At 41.5% G+C, this 20,995-nt stretch overlaps 1 protein-coding gene across 2 annotated transcripts in view; it reads right to left on the bottom strand.

The window, feature by feature from the left end:
- The window catches only part of plce1 (phospholipase C, epsilon 1), a 75,803-nt gene that overhangs the window by 11,044 nt on the left and 43,764 nt on the right, over nt 1–20,995 (bottom strand). The window contains exons 7-34 of one of the 2 annotated variants that reach the window (XM_085284579.1): nt 18,749–18,903; nt 18,359–18,517; nt 14,448–14,593; nt 14,170–14,317; nt 13,950–14,060; nt 13,721–13,830; nt 13,502–13,618; nt 11,920–11,961; nt 11,413–11,541; nt 11,193–11,329; nt 10,662–10,768; nt 10,441–10,565; nt 10,176–10,320; nt 9,833–9,994; nt 9,611–9,725; nt 9,296–9,455; nt 9,066–9,188; nt 7,904–8,040; nt 7,580–7,818; nt 7,408–7,469; nt 6,946–7,111; nt 6,749–6,856; nt 6,263–6,379; nt 5,222–5,380; nt 4,777–4,912; nt 4,473–4,514; nt 1,137–1,255; nt 797–914 (exon numbers count right to left, since the gene is read on the bottom strand). In XM_085284579.1, coding sequence (XP_085140705.1) covers nt 797–914; nt 1,137–1,255; nt 4,473–4,514; nt 4,777–4,912; nt 5,222–5,380; nt 6,263–6,379; nt 6,749–6,856; nt 6,946–7,111; nt 7,408–7,469; nt 7,580–7,818; nt 7,904–8,040; nt 9,066–9,188; nt 9,296–9,455; nt 9,611–9,725; nt 9,833–9,994; nt 10,176–10,320; nt 10,441–10,565; nt 10,662–10,768; nt 11,193–11,329; nt 11,413–11,541; nt 11,920–11,961; nt 13,502–13,618; nt 13,721–13,830; nt 13,950–14,060; nt 14,170–14,317; nt 14,448–14,593; nt 18,359–18,517; nt 18,749–18,903 — 3,594 coding nt within the window. The remainder of the gene's footprint in view (nt 1–796; nt 915–1,136; nt 1,256–4,472; nt 4,515–4,776; nt 4,913–5,221; nt 5,381–6,262; nt 6,380–6,748; nt 6,857–6,945; nt 7,112–7,407; nt 7,470–7,579; nt 7,819–7,903; nt 8,041–9,065; nt 9,189–9,295; nt 9,456–9,610; nt 9,726–9,832; nt 9,995–10,175; nt 10,321–10,440; nt 10,566–10,661; nt 10,769–11,192; nt 11,330–11,412; nt 11,542–11,919; nt 11,962–13,501; nt 13,619–13,720; nt 13,831–13,949; nt 14,061–14,169; nt 14,318–14,447; nt 14,594–18,358; nt 18,518–18,748; nt 18,904–20,995) is intronic. The other variant, XM_085284580.1, reaches the window with a different exon arrangement.

The raw sequence follows: 20,995 nt of genomic DNA on the forward strand, positions 1-20,995 counted from the left end.
ACAAACAGAATACCAGTGGAAACACAGGCAAGTTTATAAGGGCAGATGTCAGTTAAAGAAAAGAGGAGACAAACAGAAGAGGACGCTCGAGGGAAGAGGCGATAAGAGGTTGATGTTTAAGGGACAAAGAGAAATCTTTTCGAGATAAATGCAAGCATGCAATCAGGGCAGATTCCCGTAAACGGGCGAGATAAGATGTTTTATAAGCACATTTTTTTTAAAAAGGAAAGAAAAAGAAATTTGAAGCCAACTCAAGCATTTCTCACTTTCTACTTATTGCAAGGCAATGAAAGTGCATGAGAGCTACAAGGGCGACATGACATAACACGACGAAGACCCTGCGTTCGAATTTGAACTGTACTCATCCATCAGGACATCCGCAAAACAATTTCTTACTGTCCGGCGTAAAATAACTTGTGTTGTTGTGCCGTCCGGGGAATAACAGCAAAACTAAGTAACTGTATCTTTTCCATGGGAGGAAGATGATTCATCATCTTAGTGGGTGTCCTGTGTGGGATAGGAATGGAGTGTAACACAGGGATATTGGATGTCTGAAAACACGGGGAAAGGTTTGACCTCTTAAATATAACATGGGAGTGGATTAGGGTGGGACAAGATCCAGAAAAAAAGAGAAATGAAATACACAGCATTTAGAAATTAAAAGGAGAGAGGTGAAAGCAGAATATCGGTGGATAAAAGGAGACGGCATGTATAGTAAAGATAAAGAAAAGTCTGTTCTAATGAAATTCAAGGGAACAGGGAGATCTGTTTGGCAAAGAGACGGAGCGATCCCTACCAGGGAATTTCACAGCCTGGCAGTAGATGACGAGGTCGGACAGCTCCTGGGCGATCTGTCGACTCTCCTTCTTATTCTGGGGAAGGTAGAACTCCTCGCCGAGCTCCATGTCGAACACCTACAGGTGCAGACACACACGGGACATGGAGAGCACTGCTAACATTTCACTATATAAGTGTAAATGTAGTGCTGAATCAGAGGCTGAACCACACTCTGAACCTAACCTAACTGAACCTTTCTTTTTCAGTAATCTGACATAATCAATCTTATAGGAATTTCTTTTAAAGGAAGCAGCACGAAGGGCAACTTTCCTTGAGATTAGGTACATTTATATCTCTACCTTTCCTTTGCTCTGTGTAGTGCTATCAGCTTTCTTCATCCTTTTGGGTATTTCATCAGCAGGTTGCTCTTCTTTCTCGGCCGAACTCTTGCCTTCTGGCTTGTCATCAAGTATATTATCTATACAGAAGAGGACAGGGAAAAAAAAAGGGTTTTAGTGACACCTGAGCTTTACACCGAGCTGACTGTACGGCAACAAGCAGCCACCAAAATTAGCGAGCCTTATGCCTGTCAATCAAGAAAGCAAAATCTGTGCTAATGCTTGCAATATGGACTCTGATAATGAAAGTATACTAAATGCACCATCCCAGATTCGTATTTTTCATCGGTCAAAGCAGGCAAGTATATTTAAGGCAGAAACTGGCCTGTCAAAGATCCATAAATAACATTTGTGCACTGGAGCTGCTCCTGATATAGTGTACATTAAATCACCAATAAGACATAGCATGCAAGGGAAGAAGGGAAGAAGAATATTTATCATCTGGGAATCTACTGCTTGAAAAAACAAAAGCAACTTAAATGAGGATTTTTCTTGTTTTCTCAGAGAACAGAGTGGCCGTTAGATTTACCTGTTTCAAGTCATTCTGGCCACTCATTAAAAACTTAATAAAAGCATTTATATCATACTGATGACTGACTGTCCACGCTGACCCGCTTCACAGCTGGGAACAATTAAAAGAAGAATTTTTAGTTTTAGCTGAAACTCGTCACCTCGTAAATCTCTGCTGACTACTCGCACGGTTCAGGAGCACCGAAGCTAAAGCGCACAAAGGCCCCTTCCTACTAATATTTAAAGCGATGTCTCTCAACTGTAAACAGGAGCAACAGCAGGGGAGTTCTTCCCATTCCTCCTACTCATTAATCGCAGCCAAAACCACAACAAACTTGAAAATGCAGACGCTTTTTATCACAGACAACGTGTTCAATTCTTGACATCTTCTTCTTTAGAAAAAGAACAAAAAGAAACAACTGTTTATCAGAAGGAGCTGACACTGAATATTTAAGCTATAGACAGCAGCCAGAGAAGTGAGCTGGACCAGACGGTGACTGGAGGGGAGCCACTACTTATCGGGAGAGGGTGGCAAGTTGGCAGCTTAGTTCAAAAGTGTTTGTATTAGCGGGGCCTGTGCATGTGCCAAATGTGTATGGTGAAATGAAGACGTCAGGCTGGGGCGGGAATTGTTCGCTTGCCAATTTTAACATCCAGCGTCTGAAATTACATAACAGCGGCACTAGGTATTAAGAAGCAAGGTTTAATCAATCTAAAGAGTTCAGATGAGAGAGATGGGTTTGTTTTTGATTTTTAAATTGGTCCATGACCAGTAAGTTCCTGTGACTGAGACGAGCATAGTGGAGGAATTAGGAGCGAGCAGTGTTGGGACTGGGACAGGGTAGTTTCCCCTGGTCTGTTGTTTAGTGCAGGGGCAGCGCAGGGCCTGAGAAACCAGATGGCTTTGTTTTGTTTCCCTGATGAGCCTGCCCAGCCACTGGCGAGGTCATGGACAAATACAGTACGGAGGGATGGAGGAAGGGAGGTGATGCGTTTGTGGGAGAAAGAGACATAATGCTGACCGTATATTGTTTGATCACATATAAAAAATATGTTTTTCCTCTTTTTAACATGCTGTCCCGTCCAAGCACTGCATCTATACAACTGAGGAAAAAAATTCTGTGTACTGCAGTAAACAGTATCTAGTCACAGGCTACATATTGATATTGCTTCCAGGGAAACATGGCGTAAGTATGGAGGCAAGCTGGGAGGTTGGGATGCTATCGAAATTACATAAGAGCAATAAAAACAAGTCTACATCATAACAAACACTCCTGATCACTCACTAATCATCCTTCGTTAGCAATCTACAGCCGATTCAAATAATCAGGTAATCCCTCACAAAACTATGAATTAAAATAACTATAAAGCAGGACCTGAATAGTACCCGAGTGAACAGTGAATATCTGCGCTACAGATGGCTGCCCTTATTTGTCAGTGGTGCCTGAGGCAGAATGTTTTGCCTGATCGCTCAGGCTGACACTACTACCACATTATTCTTCCTCGTTTCTGTCAAACAATTCTTTGATATCAAATGGACTGGATGGAGTATTTCTTTTCCTGGGTTCCAGATATTATGTAACAGTGAAATTTTGAAATGCTTGTTACCATGGAAGATGGTTACACTACAGCACTATCTGAAGAAAGCTAGCAGCTACAACAGGAATGCAGGAAAATATAGGAGTACGTCCAAAGCAGCGATGCAGCACAGCAGCGCATGTTTCATACCAATGCTTTCCAACCCTTGTGTCTAGTTATTCGGCCGCAATAGACGAGATCAGCAGCTAAAGTGCAGTGCAAAAGTGTCGAGCCACCCATCATTTCTTTATATTTTGCCAGGGGGAAAAAGGGTGATTTTTTTAAACATGCAAATAGAAATAGAAATACGCTATATTGGTCGGAGGGCCCAGTGGTGCCAGTGTCCTGCAGCCTCGCCTCTGTCAATGCGCCCCAGGGTGGCTGTGGCTACAATGTAGCTTGCCATCACCAGTGTGTGAATGTGTGCGTGAATGGGTGGATGACTGGATGTGTAAAGTGCTTTGGAGTCCTTAGGGACTAGTAAAGCGCTATATAAATACAGGCCATTTACCATTTATATAAGACACAAATGTAGTTTGTACAGTTCTAATAAACTTGAAAGTTAGATGTAGTCATACCAAATACTAAGTACTTTTCAGGAATAGTTCTCCAGGCTTCTTGAAGGACATTCAAAGCTTTTCTTTGGTGTTTCTGCCTTTTGTTATGTTCTTTGTCAAAATGATACCACACTGCTCCCACACATGTTGAGGTGTAAACTCTGGGGAGACCAATCCATGACTGTTGGCGTTCCACGGTGTGTTTTTCTATCTAGGCCTGCTTTTACTGCACAGGCAGTGTGTTTGGGATCATTATCATGCTAAAAAATGAAGTCGCTGCCGATCAGACACTCAAGATGAAATTACATGGTGGATCAGAATCTGACAATATTTTTCTGTGTTCATAATTTCATCCAGTTTTGGAAGATCCTGAGAACTATTGCTCAAGATTACTTTAACAAATTAAAAGAAGCAAAATATTTTTTAAAAAGAGGGGTCGCTGAAGACTTTTGCACAGTGCTGTAAATTTGCACCAACAATCATAACATTGTCTTAAAACCCAACTGAATATAGTATGTTATGTAGCAATTGGTAAACAGTAATAAGGGAAATTTCAGTGGTTAATTTTTGAAGAACAGCATGAATCTGTAAAAGAAAAGGAAAAAAAGCAGAAGGAAATACTTAGAAAGGCACATCATAGGTGCGCATTTACCTTCAAGACCATACGAGGCAGTAGAGGCAGCGAGGCCATCAGCTAAGTGGAAAACAAGCAAGATAAAATAGGAAGGGTGAGGGAGTAAGAACAGGGTGTCAAAATAAAACGAGAATTAAGTGTTAAAAAGAAGAGAAACAGAAAAACCTAGTGAACAGAAACCGATTTAAAGCTTACAACACAAGAATCTATGAGTAAGTCGTGCACTAGTTAAGTCTGAAAGGATGTCGAAATCTGATAAGTCGCACACTTCAGTTGAATTCTAGACGTTTCCGATCACACACCACAATGCGGGTTTCATTACCATCTGATAGAGACTCATAATCATAATCATAGTCGTCTTCTTCTTCTTCCTCTTCCTCATTGGCATGATTGTTGGGTGAAGTCACTCCTGGAGACCCGTTGCTTGCTTGGGCTTGCATGTGGGCGAGCTGGTGAGCCTGGGAAAGGGGTTAAAATAAAAATACTAATAAAAAAAATAGAAAATTCTACTTTGAAAGCATATATATAAGTGCCTATGCACACAGCATCTATACTGTAGATATAAGCATTTTTCTTGCTTGAAAGTTATGATGGGGTGAACCTTTTAGCACAGCTCCATCCATTATTGATGTTTGACTGCACTCTAATGACAAACAATGATAGATGTTTAAGGCTCTGGAGCTACCTGGAAGGTTCTTATATTATTTATGAAATTTGAACAAGTTTTGCTGACACAAATGTGTGAGGAAGATGCGTTTCTTCTTCACCTTCTGCTTGAGTATGTCCACCGGTGCCTGATGGGCTTTGAGTTTCTTGTTCTTGAGCAGTATCCTCCCTCGAAGCTGCAGCGGCGATGGTAAATGAGGGTCATCGTTGAAGTCGCTTTCGAAAAGGAAGCGCGTCACAAGGCGTTCGCCGAACACAGTCTAGTTTAAAAACAGAAAAAATTAACAAAAACCACACCATCAGGAAAGTCAAGTCGAGTGCTAAGAAAAGTATCAAGTGAAAGGATGGAATTCAGAGGCTGCGGAAGAATCTTCCAAATACAAATAAAGTAATTTTATCCATGCAAAACAACATTACAAATAAACAAAACCATGGTGATGTTAGCTGGCCTGAGGCACAGAGCTGTCTGCAGATAAAAGAATTTCCTTTATCAAGCTACTCAGAAGTCAGTCTCCAAGGAGGATGAAACGCTCGGAAGTTTTGCGAGATGAAAGCACAATGATATTCCACGATATAGCTGTCGTGCCAAGATATCTGTGGGCTTCATAATTTAGAAAAAAAAAGACGAAGAAGAAGAAGATGAAAGGGTCATTTGCGCCCTGAAGTTCATAAAAGCAAGCGTCTGGACGTTGGCCAGTTTGAATGCCCAGAACAGCTGGAAAAAAAAACAAGGGTCAAGGAAATCAAATGAGTGGAGTCGCACAACAAACAAGCCTACTTGAAAGGGAACGTTATTCCCTAAATATAAAGGATAGAATAGCTGAACAAGGAGCATGGCTGCCAAACTAAGGATTTTAGTTCCTTTTATTTTATTATTGTTTATTTTTCCCTCTGCCACAAATTAGTGTCGCTCTGAGATTTAAACAAAGACAGACGAAGCTTCTAATTGGGTGAATTTATAAGTTACCTCACAGTCACGCTATGAGATGTCCAATCCAATTGAAAAGAAGTTTTTGTTTTTTACTGCTCAGTGGCATTCTCATCTGTCTCGTTTACTAATCAGTAACTGCAAAATTAAATTAAAGACACACAAGAAACACAGTAACTCTAAGGACAGAGACAGGACTAGGCTGCCTTCATACCTTGAAGATTTCAGCCATCTTTCGTTGCTGAGGAAGGGAGCAGTGGTTCTCTATGGACAGGATGACGGGCATATCAGAATTGACAAACGCAGACCGGTTAATTGCTTCCACCACATCCTGAAGGACCACGGGAGAGAAGATGAAAAGGAAGAAATTGTCGATAAAAGCACTGCAAGTCAAATATGTAACAATAAAACTCAAACAGCTTTGGGTAACAGCTTCAAATTAGATGCAGCTGTAGGCCCCAAATCAGATTACATAAAATAAATAACGCTGACACAATTCGTTTGACTTTCTGGGATTCCTCTCTGGATCCGTCACCCCTGAGTCTATCATAAGAGAGCACTTGTGTTTAAAGATACAGATTTTGTTCTAGAGGCTTCCACCGAGTCAATGGGATGAGGTATGGAAGCAGAGAGCCAGCGACTGATGCCCCAACAATCTATTTCCCCTTTATGAATTAAATTATTCATGTGCATTTCAAACCTTAAAGGGTATCTTAGTGGTGAGTGTGTGGCCGTGGTAAATAACAGGCATGCCATCGTCTCCGTCCCAGCAGTCCAACTCGACGCTCCTACAGCCTTGCAGGAGCACCTAAGCAAACGAGACGTTCACAAGTAAGCGGCAGTTTTCAACAAACCGCACAATCTCAGCGGGCTTGGTTAAAAAACGATCCGGCTTACGTGGCTGTAGAGCTCAACAGAGGACTCTCCTTTGAGCTGGTGCCCAGTCAGATAGGTGTTATGAGAAGACTCGATGTAGTAGTAAGACAGAGGGTATTGCAGCTCCTCTGGATTCATCTGAGATTCCTCATTACGTGAAGCAAAGTTGTCCTTGTCCATCAGGAACCTGATATAAAGAGAAAGATGCCAACAACATGCAATGAAGCATGTTAAAGAAAGAAAATAAAAATAAAATATAAAAGCAAAATGCATCACTGAGGCTGTATCAGCGATACACAAACTCATTATGGTGTAAATAAATGTTTAAAGTCCAAAAGGGAGTCGGTAGAAGTTTAGCACTTATCAAGAGCTACCCCCTCAGGCTTCCTACAACAGTGACAACTTTTATGTTGTGCTCTATACATTTACATTTTCATGCACTTTGAAGTATAATGATCTATGATAACTCCTATTTTTCTATACCTTGCAAAACCTTCAAATGACATCCACCCCATTTGTCTCATGCTTGATGAAGGCTCAAATTTCTGCAAGAGAAAAAATTGGTGAGTTCCTTTTCCCTTCTTTTTCTTCCTTCATCTTTCCCCCTAACCATGAAGATGATTTGAGAATGTGAATTTAAGAATCCAGACTTTACTTGTATAATACTGAGAATCTCATCGTAGCTCAGGTTCTCTCTCTGACAGTTGACTAAAAAGTCATTGAGCTGAGGGATAGCCAGTCCCAAGACGCCTAATGACGCGTTCTCCACCCCCGTCCCGTTGGTCACAATGCTGGCTGCTGCGATGGCATCTGAAATCTGCTTCTGGTTGTCGGACATCTGCTGCCTGGTCCGGATAAACAGGCCGAGATCCGACCCGTTACGAGTTAGCAAATCTACAGAGGAGAGGGAGAGATTTAGAGTAAAAGAGAAAGAGGTGTGTATGTTTTTGACTTCTGTAACTTCTCTTTGATCTTTTACCAAGGTCTGGCTGCAGTCCTGTGTCTTTGTCATCTATCCTGAGGTTGGTGTAAACAGGACATGATTCTGGGCTTGAGCGACTGCAGGGGACAGCAAAGGTGTCAAACAGCTCCTTCAGGTCCTTCCTGCTTCGGATACTGTTGAAAAACAAATTACAGAGTGGAGTCCAGTTTTAGCAGCACATCATGTCCCCATGCCCCTAGTATATTAAATTAAATTATTATATAAAGGGTTTTTTATACATATACCGTCACAATGGAAGATTCTCAAATCATGAGTTTCAAATAGTAAGTGTAGATGCAAGCAATCCCTGTGAGCCAAAAGCTCTGGCTTATCTGTATAATGTCAATAAGTGTGGATATCCCTAATATGGTCAGGGGAGAGAAGCTTGTGTCAGACAGAAGATGAACTTGGGAGTTGCTCCAAGAGTAAGATATAAGGATTAATTCAAATTGTGAATCATGCAAAGCTACTCTAGAGTCTAGGGGAAAAAATATGTAAATCAGAACAATAGCTCTTCTTTAATTTTCAGCTTTGCAGCCATGTCACTTGAACTGGGGAGGAGGCGGTCACCCAATCAGAAATACATTTATTTGCCTCTAAATTTCTTTTACAAGAGAGAGTTTGAAGAGTTGCCCAAGAGCTTTTGTCTTTATAAGAAATTAAAAGAAATCTGCTGGGCAGCAGATGAGAGGACACTCTGCAATCTAAGAAATGCAGAGGGGCTAAAATTAAAACAATCCTTTGCTTGTCTGGGCGAAAGATGTATGTCCATCCATTTGACTGGGGAAGAATTCATGCAAGCTAAATATTATGAAGAATGCTTGGAAAATGCCCTTGGCACGATAACCTTGAGAGGTATTTTTTATTGCATATGTTTTATCACTGTCTTTAGCTACTATTGATAAGAACAGTAGTTATATAACAAGAGGGCCTGAGCTCCAAAAGCACTGCACAGGGCATGTGCAGTATGTGATATGACATACAGCATATGTGAACAATGAGTCATTACACTTAGCTGGAAAAATGCATTTTTAAATAAAACAGAAGTTATATTTAAATAGTCAGAACTTGAACTGAATGAAGCCAGCACGGCCGACATCTCTTCCTCTGCTTTGGAAACATGTAAGAAATGTAAGAAACACAAGATCAGATCATTTACCTGAATGATTTGAAAAGCTCGACAAACTCGATGAAGCTCATTGTGCTGTCAGAAATCATGAGATTCTGAAAGCCTTTGAAACAGCCTTTACCCCGGCCGTGCCACGATCTGCTGCTCCATGCCCTGCAGGCCCCAAAGAAAAGGAAACATATATTCGCTGGGATGGAAAAAATAAAGTGTTAGACGTCAGTGGGGTCAAACGTGCCCCGCTACAGTCATTTTTCACATACCCTGGCTGGGATTTAGCATTTCCCGAAAGGATTGGAGAAGACTGCGGACGGGTCGGGTTGGACCCTGCCATGCTGGAGGAAGAGGAGGAGGAAGAGGAAGAGGATAGCAATCCGGGGCTTTTACTGGATGTGAGGGAGAGTGATCCGGGGATGCTGTCTTCTGTGGAGCCAAAGAGTGTTGAGTGTGAATAAAGATCGGTCACACAGACAGAAAATTATAAGATCTGAAGCATTTGGTCGGGTTTCTAGAAAACACCAATTAAACTGATCTGGCCTTGTAACTTCTACATGTTACCATGAGTGAGGTAACATCACCTGGATCTTCTTGGTCGATGCTGTCAGACTCTGGACCGTTTCGATACAGTCCTTCTTTACAGCTCCGTGTTTTCCTGGAAACCATCTCGTCATCGGTTGCATCCCCACTGTCTCCCTGTTAAAGGTGTGAGGAAAAAAAGACCGATGTCAAAAATGAGTCTGTGAAAAACCTAAAACCTAAAGTTAGCATCCATGACTACAGCAAAAGGTCAAATTACTGACCCTGACAAGAACCTTCTTCTTCTTCTTGGCTTTCTCATTCGACAGGGGGTTGTTCTTCTGGGCTCCAACCTTGTCTCCACCACCCGTACCCATATTCCACCTCCGACCCCCAAAAAGCTCAATGGCGTGGGCTAGTGTAGGGCCTTCATACCTGCCGTCCTCCTAGAATAGATGAATACAAATGTTACTGTTAATTAAACACACACCACTTCTTTTCATCCATCCAACTCCTCCATCCTTCTTTGTGTGCTGAACATTTTTACAGGCTTATAAAATACAGTCAGTGTCAATAATAATCATTAAAAAATTGATGGGAGAGAGACATGTACTTTTAGAGTTTTACCTGATACAAACTGACATACTGCTTCCTCAGCCACTGCAACCTTTGGTCAGGAAACTTCTTTAATTTCCTGGTTGCATTCACCAACTCCGACAGGCCCTTGTAGAGCATTTGTGCCGTGTGATTGGGGGCCACAAAGTGCAGAAGTCTAATGGCATCAGTCAGGAGATTAGTTAGTTTTAAGTAAAATGAAAATGTTTTAGCAGTGTAACAGTAACTCTATATAAAAGTGCATTTGAATCTTAATAGATTATAAAAAGGCACCAACCTATTGTCTGTGGTACTCAGACCATACAGAAGGCTGAGGCCATTCTCCTCCACTGTCATCTGACTCAGCTTGTTTTGCAAACATACAGCATGAACATCGACACCCTGATGGCCCAGAAACACTGCCTGCACATTCAAATAAACACAAAGTTATGAACTTGAAAGCTAATCTGGGTTTTTAAAATCTACAAAACCAAAAAAATATTTCTTTTTATGACAAACCTTCACTATTCCCAGGTCCAGCAGGCCTTCTGCTAGCCCAGCCACTACAGGCTGCCCCAATCCCAGTGGTTGCTCTGCAGGGGAAGGGCCTCCGCTTTGAGGTTTACCTGCCGTAAATCAACATATTTATGACTGTTTGAGCTGCTGTAACGGCAAACGGAAATTGAAGAGCCCTTGCATGAATGCACAAATTTACAAGCAGTTTAAACTGAGGCTTTTATTCTGTAGATAAACACGTAAAGCACATTTAAAATAAAAAAATATACTTTTTTTTATAATGCCCTTTAAATCTGTTTAAAGAGAAACAACGAGAGAGGAAATTGGTCTCGTCTGTTTGAGGTATAAACATGCTAAAAAAGTTCTGAGAAAAGGAAGGTTTGATGCAGTGATTTCAGCGTATCAAGCCTCCCACACCCCCTTACACTGGTAAACTGGAATCCTATATGAATATGACTCATGAAGAACGAGGTTGCTGAATAACTCAGTAGAAGATAAGGTCAAATTTCTTAATACTAAACTCTTGCAATTTACCCCAAGTGAGTGTTGTATTATCAGGCTGTAGACGTAGCAGACAGCGAGCACTGCCATGGCCGTCCTGGTCGTAATGAATGACCGTAGCGCCCTGCAGCAGAAACTGGTAAATTTCTGGTTGTAGTGACAGCACATACCTGGAAAAAAAACAAGAGTTTGTCGCACGTCTGCTGAGGCACCAACAGCTGGATGTGTTTGCATGTGTGCTTGAGCCTCTTACCAGGGAATGAGCTCCGTGCCATGGCTAAAAGCTCTGTGCGTCTCCTCGGTCCCCTGAAACTCCACTTCTTTCACCACCGGCTCAGTAGACAAGTCACCATCTGAATCCGACAAGTCTCCGACCGAGAATCTGAAGACAGACAGGGGTTAGATGGGTTTGGAAAGAAAGTTTAAGAGCCAAAGATTTTTGCGTCTTTTAAAGTTTTTGCATGCTGATTTCCGAGGCGATTTTCCAAATGCACATCTCAGTATTCATAGGACTCATTTTATTTTTAAAAAGCAATTCAATCAGACATAAGAAATGACCTGCATCTCAACTAAGAAGAACCAAACAGAAACTGAACCTATCCTGCAAGCATTGGCTTGATCAAGCAAAAAAAAAAAGAAGAAGAAAAAAGTACCATGCATTAGTCACTGCTCATGCTTCTAATTAAACCGTAATCTGAAACATACTGATGATAGCAAGCATTGTTCAAATTCCAGTAACTTATACTGTGAAACAACTTACAAAACATGTTTTTTTTCTGGAGTCGTCTTAAATGAAAGGGAACTAGAAGGGGAGCAGGAAACAAAGAACGAAGAGAGGATGTGAGACGAAAAAAAGAACGCATAAAGAGTTTTCAATAGTTTTTTGAGGTCTTTTTTTTAAGTGGGTGCTGGTGGGAAAAAGATCCAGAACACAGAAGAAAGGTGATTTTTTTGAAACTGTAGTCTATGTTTAAGAAAGATACACACTATGAAGCTATGAACTCCAAATTCTGTGCTAACATCGAATAATTTGTCTGAATCTGAGAAAACAGTTTACAAACACATAAAATGGTCCAGGTTTCCTGACTGCAAACATAACAGATCACAGCTGGAATTAAATGACTTTCTACGTCCTCTAAATTCCAGCCTTTGTTATTAGCTACCTGCCACCAGAATGCTGACAACAACCAGAACTCTGTTCCTTCCTGTCCTGACAGGAAACTAACCTGTTATCTATTTTTTTTTTAACTCTGCCCCACACAGATTTCATGTCAACATCACTTCATCTCAGTAACAATCTGCAAATGTGTTCCTTCACAAACCCGTTATCTCGCGCTGGTGTTTATGAAAGAAAACTGCACACTAATCCAAAATAAGACTTTGGTGAACATCCAGCCTACTTGGCACTTGAGGATATCCCCTACATTTAAAATAGCTGTGCATTAATCATTAAGGCTTAGTGGTTTTGTTAAATGTTAAACTTTTGTCTATCGCTAAATTGCAGTGCCTTGTTTGCTTCAACAGAGGCTGTTGTAGCTGCACATTTGTAAGCAAGCTAATGAATGCACTGCATCTATTGTGATTTTGCTCAGAACTGCGCTACCAGCAAAGCCAAGCCCTCACAGCATGGCAGTATTCGCAGTTCTGATATAAATCTGTATATAACATTCTTCTGCTGTGTCCATGAGTCATTGTCTGTGAATGACCAGCAAAATAAAGAATCCAATTTTGGAAACAGACCTTTGATAGAAAGGGTCACAGTGCTAAACAATACAATCTTCAGGCTGCCATAATAGAGGGACAAAAATGTAACCAAAAATGTAAAATAACACAATGGTAAAGTGAGAGCATGAGTATTACTAACTTTTGTGCAACGTGAGAGCAGGAAGTCAAAATAAAAGTCAAAAAGAAAAAGAAAGAACAGCAAAATGTTGCTTTTTTTGTATTAAATCAACACATCAGCATGATGAAGCAGAGTTCATCGGCAGTTGACAAATAGTAAAAATAAAAGCCAGTCAAGTGATTCATGACGTCCTTGGGTCTTGGTGAATTTGGTCGCATGCTATGTACCATTTAATACTTTCTCCTGTATGCCTTAAACTACTTACATGAACATCCCTTACACTGCGTTAAAATACACACTATCCGTCAACTGGAAAGAATCAAGACCCGGTCACGGTAAACAGATGCTATTCTGGGATATTCTTTAACAAAACACCTCATTTTTCTAGGGTCTCATACCTGACACTGCACGCTGAAATATCTCACAACAAAAGCTTGGATGGCACACTAAAAAAAAAAAAAAGGGGGGGGGGGGGGGGGGGAGAAGAAACTGAACTAACTGATTGTGGCTGCGGTCTTTGAAGGAGTTGTTTCTGGATGCGGGGGACGGGCCAGTAGAAGACGGACTGGTGGAAGCGTCATCAGGATCTTCTGCCTCTAAACTCCGGTTGCAAGATCTAAGGAGCAGGAACAGTAGAGTCAAACAGACGGATAAAGTAAAGAACAGGAGAGACGACTGTGTCAAACACCATCGCTTTAGTCATTAAGCATGCACATACCTGATAATCTGAAGGATGTTGCTCACAGTAGCTTCCTTCTCTGGCACATGGAGCCCATCTGGGCCAGATCGAGACAAGTAATTGCGCTGGCCGCTGTAATCGGACACAAACTGGAGGCAGAAACAGCAGTGCAAGATGGATTATACTAACAGGATATCAAATATGTAATGTAGTGTCAGTTTTATCAGATCTGTGTATTTTTGCGAATGACTGCGGGTGTTTTCTGCACCTCTATCGAGTATTCCGTGTTATCAGGAGACGGTTTGAGGCTGATGATGCTTGCTGTGCCATCCAACGCTTCACTTAGCTCCTTTAGAAAAACCCCACAGAATGGCACAACCTACAGTGTATATGTGTAAGAGAAAAAAAACCCCAAAAATAAAAATTACAGTGCAGCCAAGGTCAGTGAGTTAGAGGATCAAATGTCATTGGGGTAAACATAGGCCCACCTTGCATCCTGGGATATTAAGAGCTCTGGTCACAACCTTCTTGTACTCAGAGGAGGACTCATGCTGAGCCATGGCATCCTTTAAACCTCTCATGGTCTCGATGTCTGACTGGTCCATAAACTGCCACATCTTCAGCACCTTACGAGATCTGAAGGGCGAAAAAAATGAAACAAAACAGAACACATTGATATTTTTGTGTGAGAACAGTGCAGATAATAAATTGCCTGTATATTCAGTAGGTGGGTGTATTTGAGTTGCGTCATTGTGTTTCTTAAAACCTGAGTCCAGCCAGGAACTCCATGACACCATTGTAGTTTCCCATGTTCCAACAGCATTTAGCGACATGGACCAGATATGAGAAAACTTCTCTTTTCTCCTCCATGGACCCTGCAGTCAGGACCAGCCACGTCACCCACGAACTCACCTGCGTGTTCAGAATTTCGCATTTCAGTATTGCCAACTGTTACAATCGTAATCAAGCACCAACAACAGCTGCACTTTATTGCGCTCTTATCTTACTTACAAAGTAAGCTGACACATAAACTGCAGAAAACCTCCCTAGTAACTCACAGCACCATCTTTGTCTGGTTATTCATCAGCTTTTCCCTTGGAGTGAATAACATTTTGGCTTTAAAGAAACATTAAGTTCCAACATTGAAAATACCCAATATGGGGCTGTTTTTTTATTATTATTATTATTGGTTTAAATGGTAAATGGTAAATGGTAAATGGTAAATGGCCTGTATTTATATAGCGCTTTACTAGTCCCTAAGGACCCCAAAGCGCTTTACATATCCAGTCATCCACCCATTCACACACACATTCACACACTGGTGATGGCAGCTACATTGTAGCCACAGCCACCCTGGGGCGCACTGACAGAGGCGAGGCTGCCGGACACTGGCGCCACCGGGCCCTCTGACCACCACCAGTAGGTTTAACTTGCACTTTATTGCCTTTTGAATGCATTACAAGCAGAAAGAGTTTGAAACATTTGCATTTTTAAAAATATGTATAAACCTCATAGGAAGTGGAAAATAAACAGGTTATTTTCTACTCTATTTTCTACTATATACAATTTGTCTGTAACTTATACGCCCCTAATGTTTTGGAATTATTATTGGAAAGGCTTGTAATGCCTCCATAGTTGGTGTGATTACAGCTGGAGACACATATTCCCACTGGCGTTGGGTAAAGGAGGGCATGTGGCATAAAACTCCACCAATTCAAATATATTAAAGGACCTGTTTTGGTGGCCCCTTGTAGCAGGGGAGCGGCCGGAAGTATATATTAGAAATGCTGTTACTGTACTAGCACAATATTTCTTAGTGGAATATCCATATAACAGGTGACATCATACTAAATCCCTGGATAACTTTTTAAGTGTGCTGGTGTGCTGTTACAAGGCTGGTATTAGGTATGATAAAACATGGGGGACACGGGACGACATCCAAAGGCACCTAAAATTCTTGAAAGTGTACGGTCATGTCTGCGCTCATGAATTCTGCTCTGGAAACTTGTGCCTAATGTGGCAATGTATGCACAGGACTGCACCAGCTAGCCTCACACTTTCACCCCGACACCTCTCCACACATGCACACACATAAAAAAGAATGAGATCGGATATCTATCAGCTGCGCTGCGTCTCTACACTGACTGACCTCAAGCACAAGCAAAAGACATGACGGCAACAGCAGATATGCATCAGGCTCGACCTCTCTGTATGAGCACAGGTACACAACACAGGAAAAGATCAGATTTCAATCTGGCCTGTTTTAACTATCTGGTGTCTTTTTCTCTTTGTATTAGCGCCCCGTGAATGCATTGGCACACAATAAAAACAAAAACGCACTCACACTGAAACTCTTTAATCCACTTGGAGGTGGTAAAAACATCCCCCTGACCCAGAGATCTATTACTGGGTTACGTAAGGATCAGTAAAGCCCACCAACATCTGACCTGACAGGGACTAAATAAAGTCACACACACACACACAGGAACTATTCTTCCTATTGTTTCCATTTCCATACTGCCTGATGAAAAACTGTTAAAATGTTCCAAAAATGTTTCTCATACACTCCCCATACCTGTCCATGAACTATAGCACAAACAAGCGCAGAAATCAGACACATGCATTATTAGATTTTCTTGTCTTTGACACTAAAATTAAAGCCCCCAGCCATAAGGTCATTGGCCCATTGGACACTTTATGTTCCCCAAACCAAACTGAACGAGCCTATCAAGGTTCATCTTCGGAAGACTTACTGCAATTAAATAAACAGCGCTTTTAATAGGCTGATTTTATTAGAGAGTCAGAAATTCCTCTGACATTTGTAATCACTGTCAGCCTGATCAGATACAGGGAATCAGTTACAGAAATTCCCTCCTGGGGCTTTCGAGGTTTACATGTTAACTTTTCAGTGGAGCAGAAGCTCGTTCTGCAATCTACTGTATTTGGTTACCGAAAAACAACACTGCAGCCCTCCAGTCTCTTATCTGCTACTCCCCTGCTCTTTGCGTGCCACGCATGAAAATCTTGTATCATGCACTTTCAGCATTATGACATAATGCGAAGCCATGTCAGCATCGGGGTTTTAGTTACACTCACCATCTAAATCATTCTGTCCATCTGCAAAGTGGTTTTTTGCACTTCCACACATCAAGGGATCGCACTGAGTTGGCATCTTTTCAGGTATTCCAGATAGCAAAAGTGCGTATGCAGTGTTGTGCATGACGACAAGCAGGACAGGATGTGAGGATATATATGTACAAATGTACACAGAGCATATAATGGAACAGGAAAGCAGCAAAGGGTAAATATGAGATGATACAAGAATACAGCAACTTCCCATAGAAGCATGAAAAGGCAGTTTTGAAGAGCATTCTGATAGAATTGCAGACACACACTCACATCCAAATTTGGATCTGGCTATATGATCCCCCCCTCTTTGATCTTTGTCTGTGTGTCCACCTGTCTGTCCTGTTGTCTGTCTGTCACCATTTGTGCTTGTGGTATTAGTTCATCTGTGAGGGTCAGTTTCTCCTTGATACACGAATTACATAATGGAAAATAACAGAGAACCATTACAAACTCGAGCACACACTGGTCCCGTCAAAGCTAAACACTTTGGAGGCCCAAACTGCTCACAACTCCCTGCTTCCCAATGTTTTTCTCAATCCTGTTTAACTGATTAATGTTTCACTCCCACACATGCCTTAAAAATGAACTCTATCAAAAAAGTCTTGTCTTACAAGTGGGGAAATAAACTTCTTAATTAGTTACCATCTCAAAAACAGTGGATCCAGTCAGTGACATGAAACGTTTGTGAACTATTTATCAGGGAAAATAAAAATAATAGTCAGGTGAATTAACTAGTAATAATTTAACCTTGAAATATATTCCACAGTTCAAAAATGAAAGGTAAAACCCAACCTGACACAATTAAAGGCAGCTGAAGGAGAGATTCAGTGCTGTCAATATGACTCTCGTTCCACTGTGACCATATATGGCAACACTGCACATTTGGAAAACTGTCTTTCGTGCTTCTCCTCTGGCTGACTTAAATGAAAACCAGCTGATGCGAAGAGGCATGCGACCTAAACATGACATAATCATCTCCAATCAATCTCTCTAGCACTTTCTCTTTCGCAGCAGTGGATTTGTGCATTTTCAAAGTCATTCGCCGTGAACGAGGCGAGGCTCGGGGGGTGTAACTTAAGCCGGTGAACATGGTCGTGAGTGAGTTGCGCTCATGATAGGTCCGTATAACTCGCACAGCAAATAAGAGAAAAATTGCCATTTAAATTTTTATGTTACTGCAAGAACTGCATTTCAATGCCACTTAATCATCAAAGGACAACTAACTTATTAACTGAAAAGTGCTCTCTTAAGATGAAAACTATCTCCATATGGTTCCTTTGGCACAACTTCATTAAATGTATCTGCGTAAGATGTGAGAGTCTCCTGAATGCACTACACATGTCTGTGTATATAAAAAGTCGCTCAAGGCTTTTAATTGTTAAGCTACATTTGTGCAGTGTCAGTGCTTCTACCCAGTCTGAAATCCTGCTGTAAACCCTGAGCTGCGGAGAACTAGACAGGCTGTGTAACATCCTTGTGTAACTACATTCACATGTGTGCTAAAAGATTCGTGGAGTGCAGACAAAGTAGACAGAAAGCCCCACCCACCTCGTTGAATCGCGCCACCAGTTCCTCCACGGCGTTACTTCGCTGAGTGGGCGTGGCGGGCGCTGACAGTGAAGCCTTGAGGTTTGGGTGGCGTTTAGTTTGACACTCTGGACTGCCCAGGTCTCGGGTGAGGAAATAGAGGTAGTCCAAAGGGAAGACCTGCAGACAGACAGCACGCTCTCAATCAATGGCTGGGATTGTTGTGTCATTACAGACACTACTTACCACCACCTACTATTCTCCTCATCCAACTTCTTTGCTAAACCTCCCCACAATAAAACACAGCTGTACAATTTCAAATAAAGTGTAAGGATCATATTGACAGCTGTAATTGCACGTTCCTGCCTCTGCTTTCCCCCTCATGTATATTTTATATAAATTCTCTTATACCTGCTGGTAAAGCTGCTGCTCTTGCTCTGTGAGGATGCAGGCGATCTCCTCGGGGAACTGAACAAGGTGGCGCAGCTCTGCCAGCTCCTTACTGATCCCGCTTACACTGGGAGGAAGAGTGCTGCTGCTGGTCATGCTGCTGGCCAGCTGACGCTCTGCGTGCACAGATAAAGACAAGAAAAGATTTAGTCAGGTTATACATCAGCATCTATGCTCAACAATTCTAAGTAAAAGGAAGCCGTCAGAAATGAGAGCAAAGCAGAGACCATGCATGCACGCACCAGTTAAAAGCAGGTATCACAGGAATGAGGGAGAGAGGAGGGATTAACAGTGAAACATTATCTTAACAGATACTTAACTTTCACTATAAAAGTTTAAAAGCCTTGTTTTTCTGGCTTTCTTGTGCATGCCCCAAGTCTTATGATCCATCACTGCCAGTAAACTATACACTCTCTATTCCTCCATCCACTGAGAGAAGCTCCACTTCACCCACGGGAAGTAAACACCACTGATCACCTGCCAGATCCTATGTTTGGATTTCAGTTAGGCCCATTAGTCTGTCTGTTTACACATATACGCACACACACACACAAAACCTGTCCTCATCTCTGCTAACAAAGGACTAATGGACAGTTCCTACAATGGCGCAGGAGCTACCAGGTAGACATTCTGTACATTGTTGGGATGGATGCCACATAAACAGAACTTTCTCACTGCAAGAGCTCAGTCAGGAAACACTCTTTGAGAAGTTTCACCTGTGTTCAGCTATAAAACAGTTATTTTAGTCATTGGGAAAACCTAACCTTCCCAAGCCTCCATACTCCTACAAGTGGAGACAAATATCTATAACATTCAGACAAAAGCAAGGAGATGTCACCAATATCTCTATGGTTAAGGATGTTGGGAGGAAGATGTTGGAGTGAAATGTCTGCCACAGAATCAGCTTCATGTGTTGAATTAATGGGAATTAGATTGCCGACAGTAAAACCTCGTGAAATCCAAGGAGACGTACTTGAAATAAAATGAACAGCAGGAGTTAGACAGACTCTCTGGTCATTGTCAACTGTCATACACAGAAACCTTCCAACCCCCTCCCACAGTCACACTGATACAACACCGCGGATGCATACAGAAGCAGACGCACACTTAAAGGTCGTCCTTGGTAACCCTTGAGATGTGCAACAGGTAGGCATGGCAACAGCAGCGGCTGCTCCACAGGAACAAAACTTGCTTATTTACACAGTTTGATTTGTGGATCCGGTCTCACAGCTTGTGTAATGAACTCACGGTGTGTGTGTGTGTGTGTGTGTGTGTGTGTGTGTGTGTGTGTGTGTGTGTGTGTGTGTGTGTGTGTGTGTGTGTATTTGTAGGATAAGAAGACGGACACACTAAGCATAGGAGACAAGGAGGAAGGAAGGGAAGCAGGAAGAAAGGATAAATAATTTAACCGATAAAATAAAAAGTAGGGAAGCAGGAAAATATCAGCTGAGGAGGAAAAAAAATACTTTGCATAAGAAATAAAACAGTACGATAGAGGAAACAGAGGGAAAAATTAACAAAGCAAATGAAAGAAGACAGATAGGAAGGAAGGAATCAGTAAAAATAGCTGGAAATTCTATAGTTTACATTGTAGAGCAAGTTGTAGCCATTTATCACAGTTAGAGAGACAGCAGAAACCACTAAATCCTTTAAATGTCCTACGGAGAGACAGAACTGCAAGTTACAGGTCTGAGCACATTTTTCAACGACACTTGTGCATTTAATGAATCACAATAGAAATAATTTGACAGGTGAAAAAGAGAAATGTGGCTTGAAGAGTCTGCTTACATAGATAGATTACGTAGAATAAATATTATCCCATTTTTAACATGCCATTTCACACAAATGCTGTGAAACAAAACCATTTTAACTTGCATAAAAAGATCAGAAACTGAAAAGGCTGAATCGAATAACATAAAGCCGATGCTCTTCTTGTTGCCTTGTACAGATGCGCTAAAATACAGATACTTGTATAAGCTCCATCAGAATGAACTAACTGTAAACATCAGTTCCATTAGGTGACTTTAAAACAGTTAATTTGTGTTAAATAATTAAAATGACAGTGATAGTTTTTCTCATATAGATGATCAATCTCCACAATTCTACCCCAGAAGTGTTATTGCAAGCAAGCCTTGTGAAGTGGAAATTGAGACACCTCCTCAAATTAGCTATATGAATTTCATGACCATGCAGTGTTCTCAATCATTC

The sequence above is a fragment of the Mchenga conophoros genome, linkage group LG8, assembly GCF_057382185.1.
Source record: "Mchenga conophoros isolate Kocher_MC1m ecotype Shallow Benthic linkage group LG8, M_conophoros_male_GT1.1, whole genome shotgun sequence".
NCBI lineage: Eukaryota > Metazoa > Chordata > Actinopteri > Cichliformes > Cichlidae > Mchenga > Mchenga conophoros.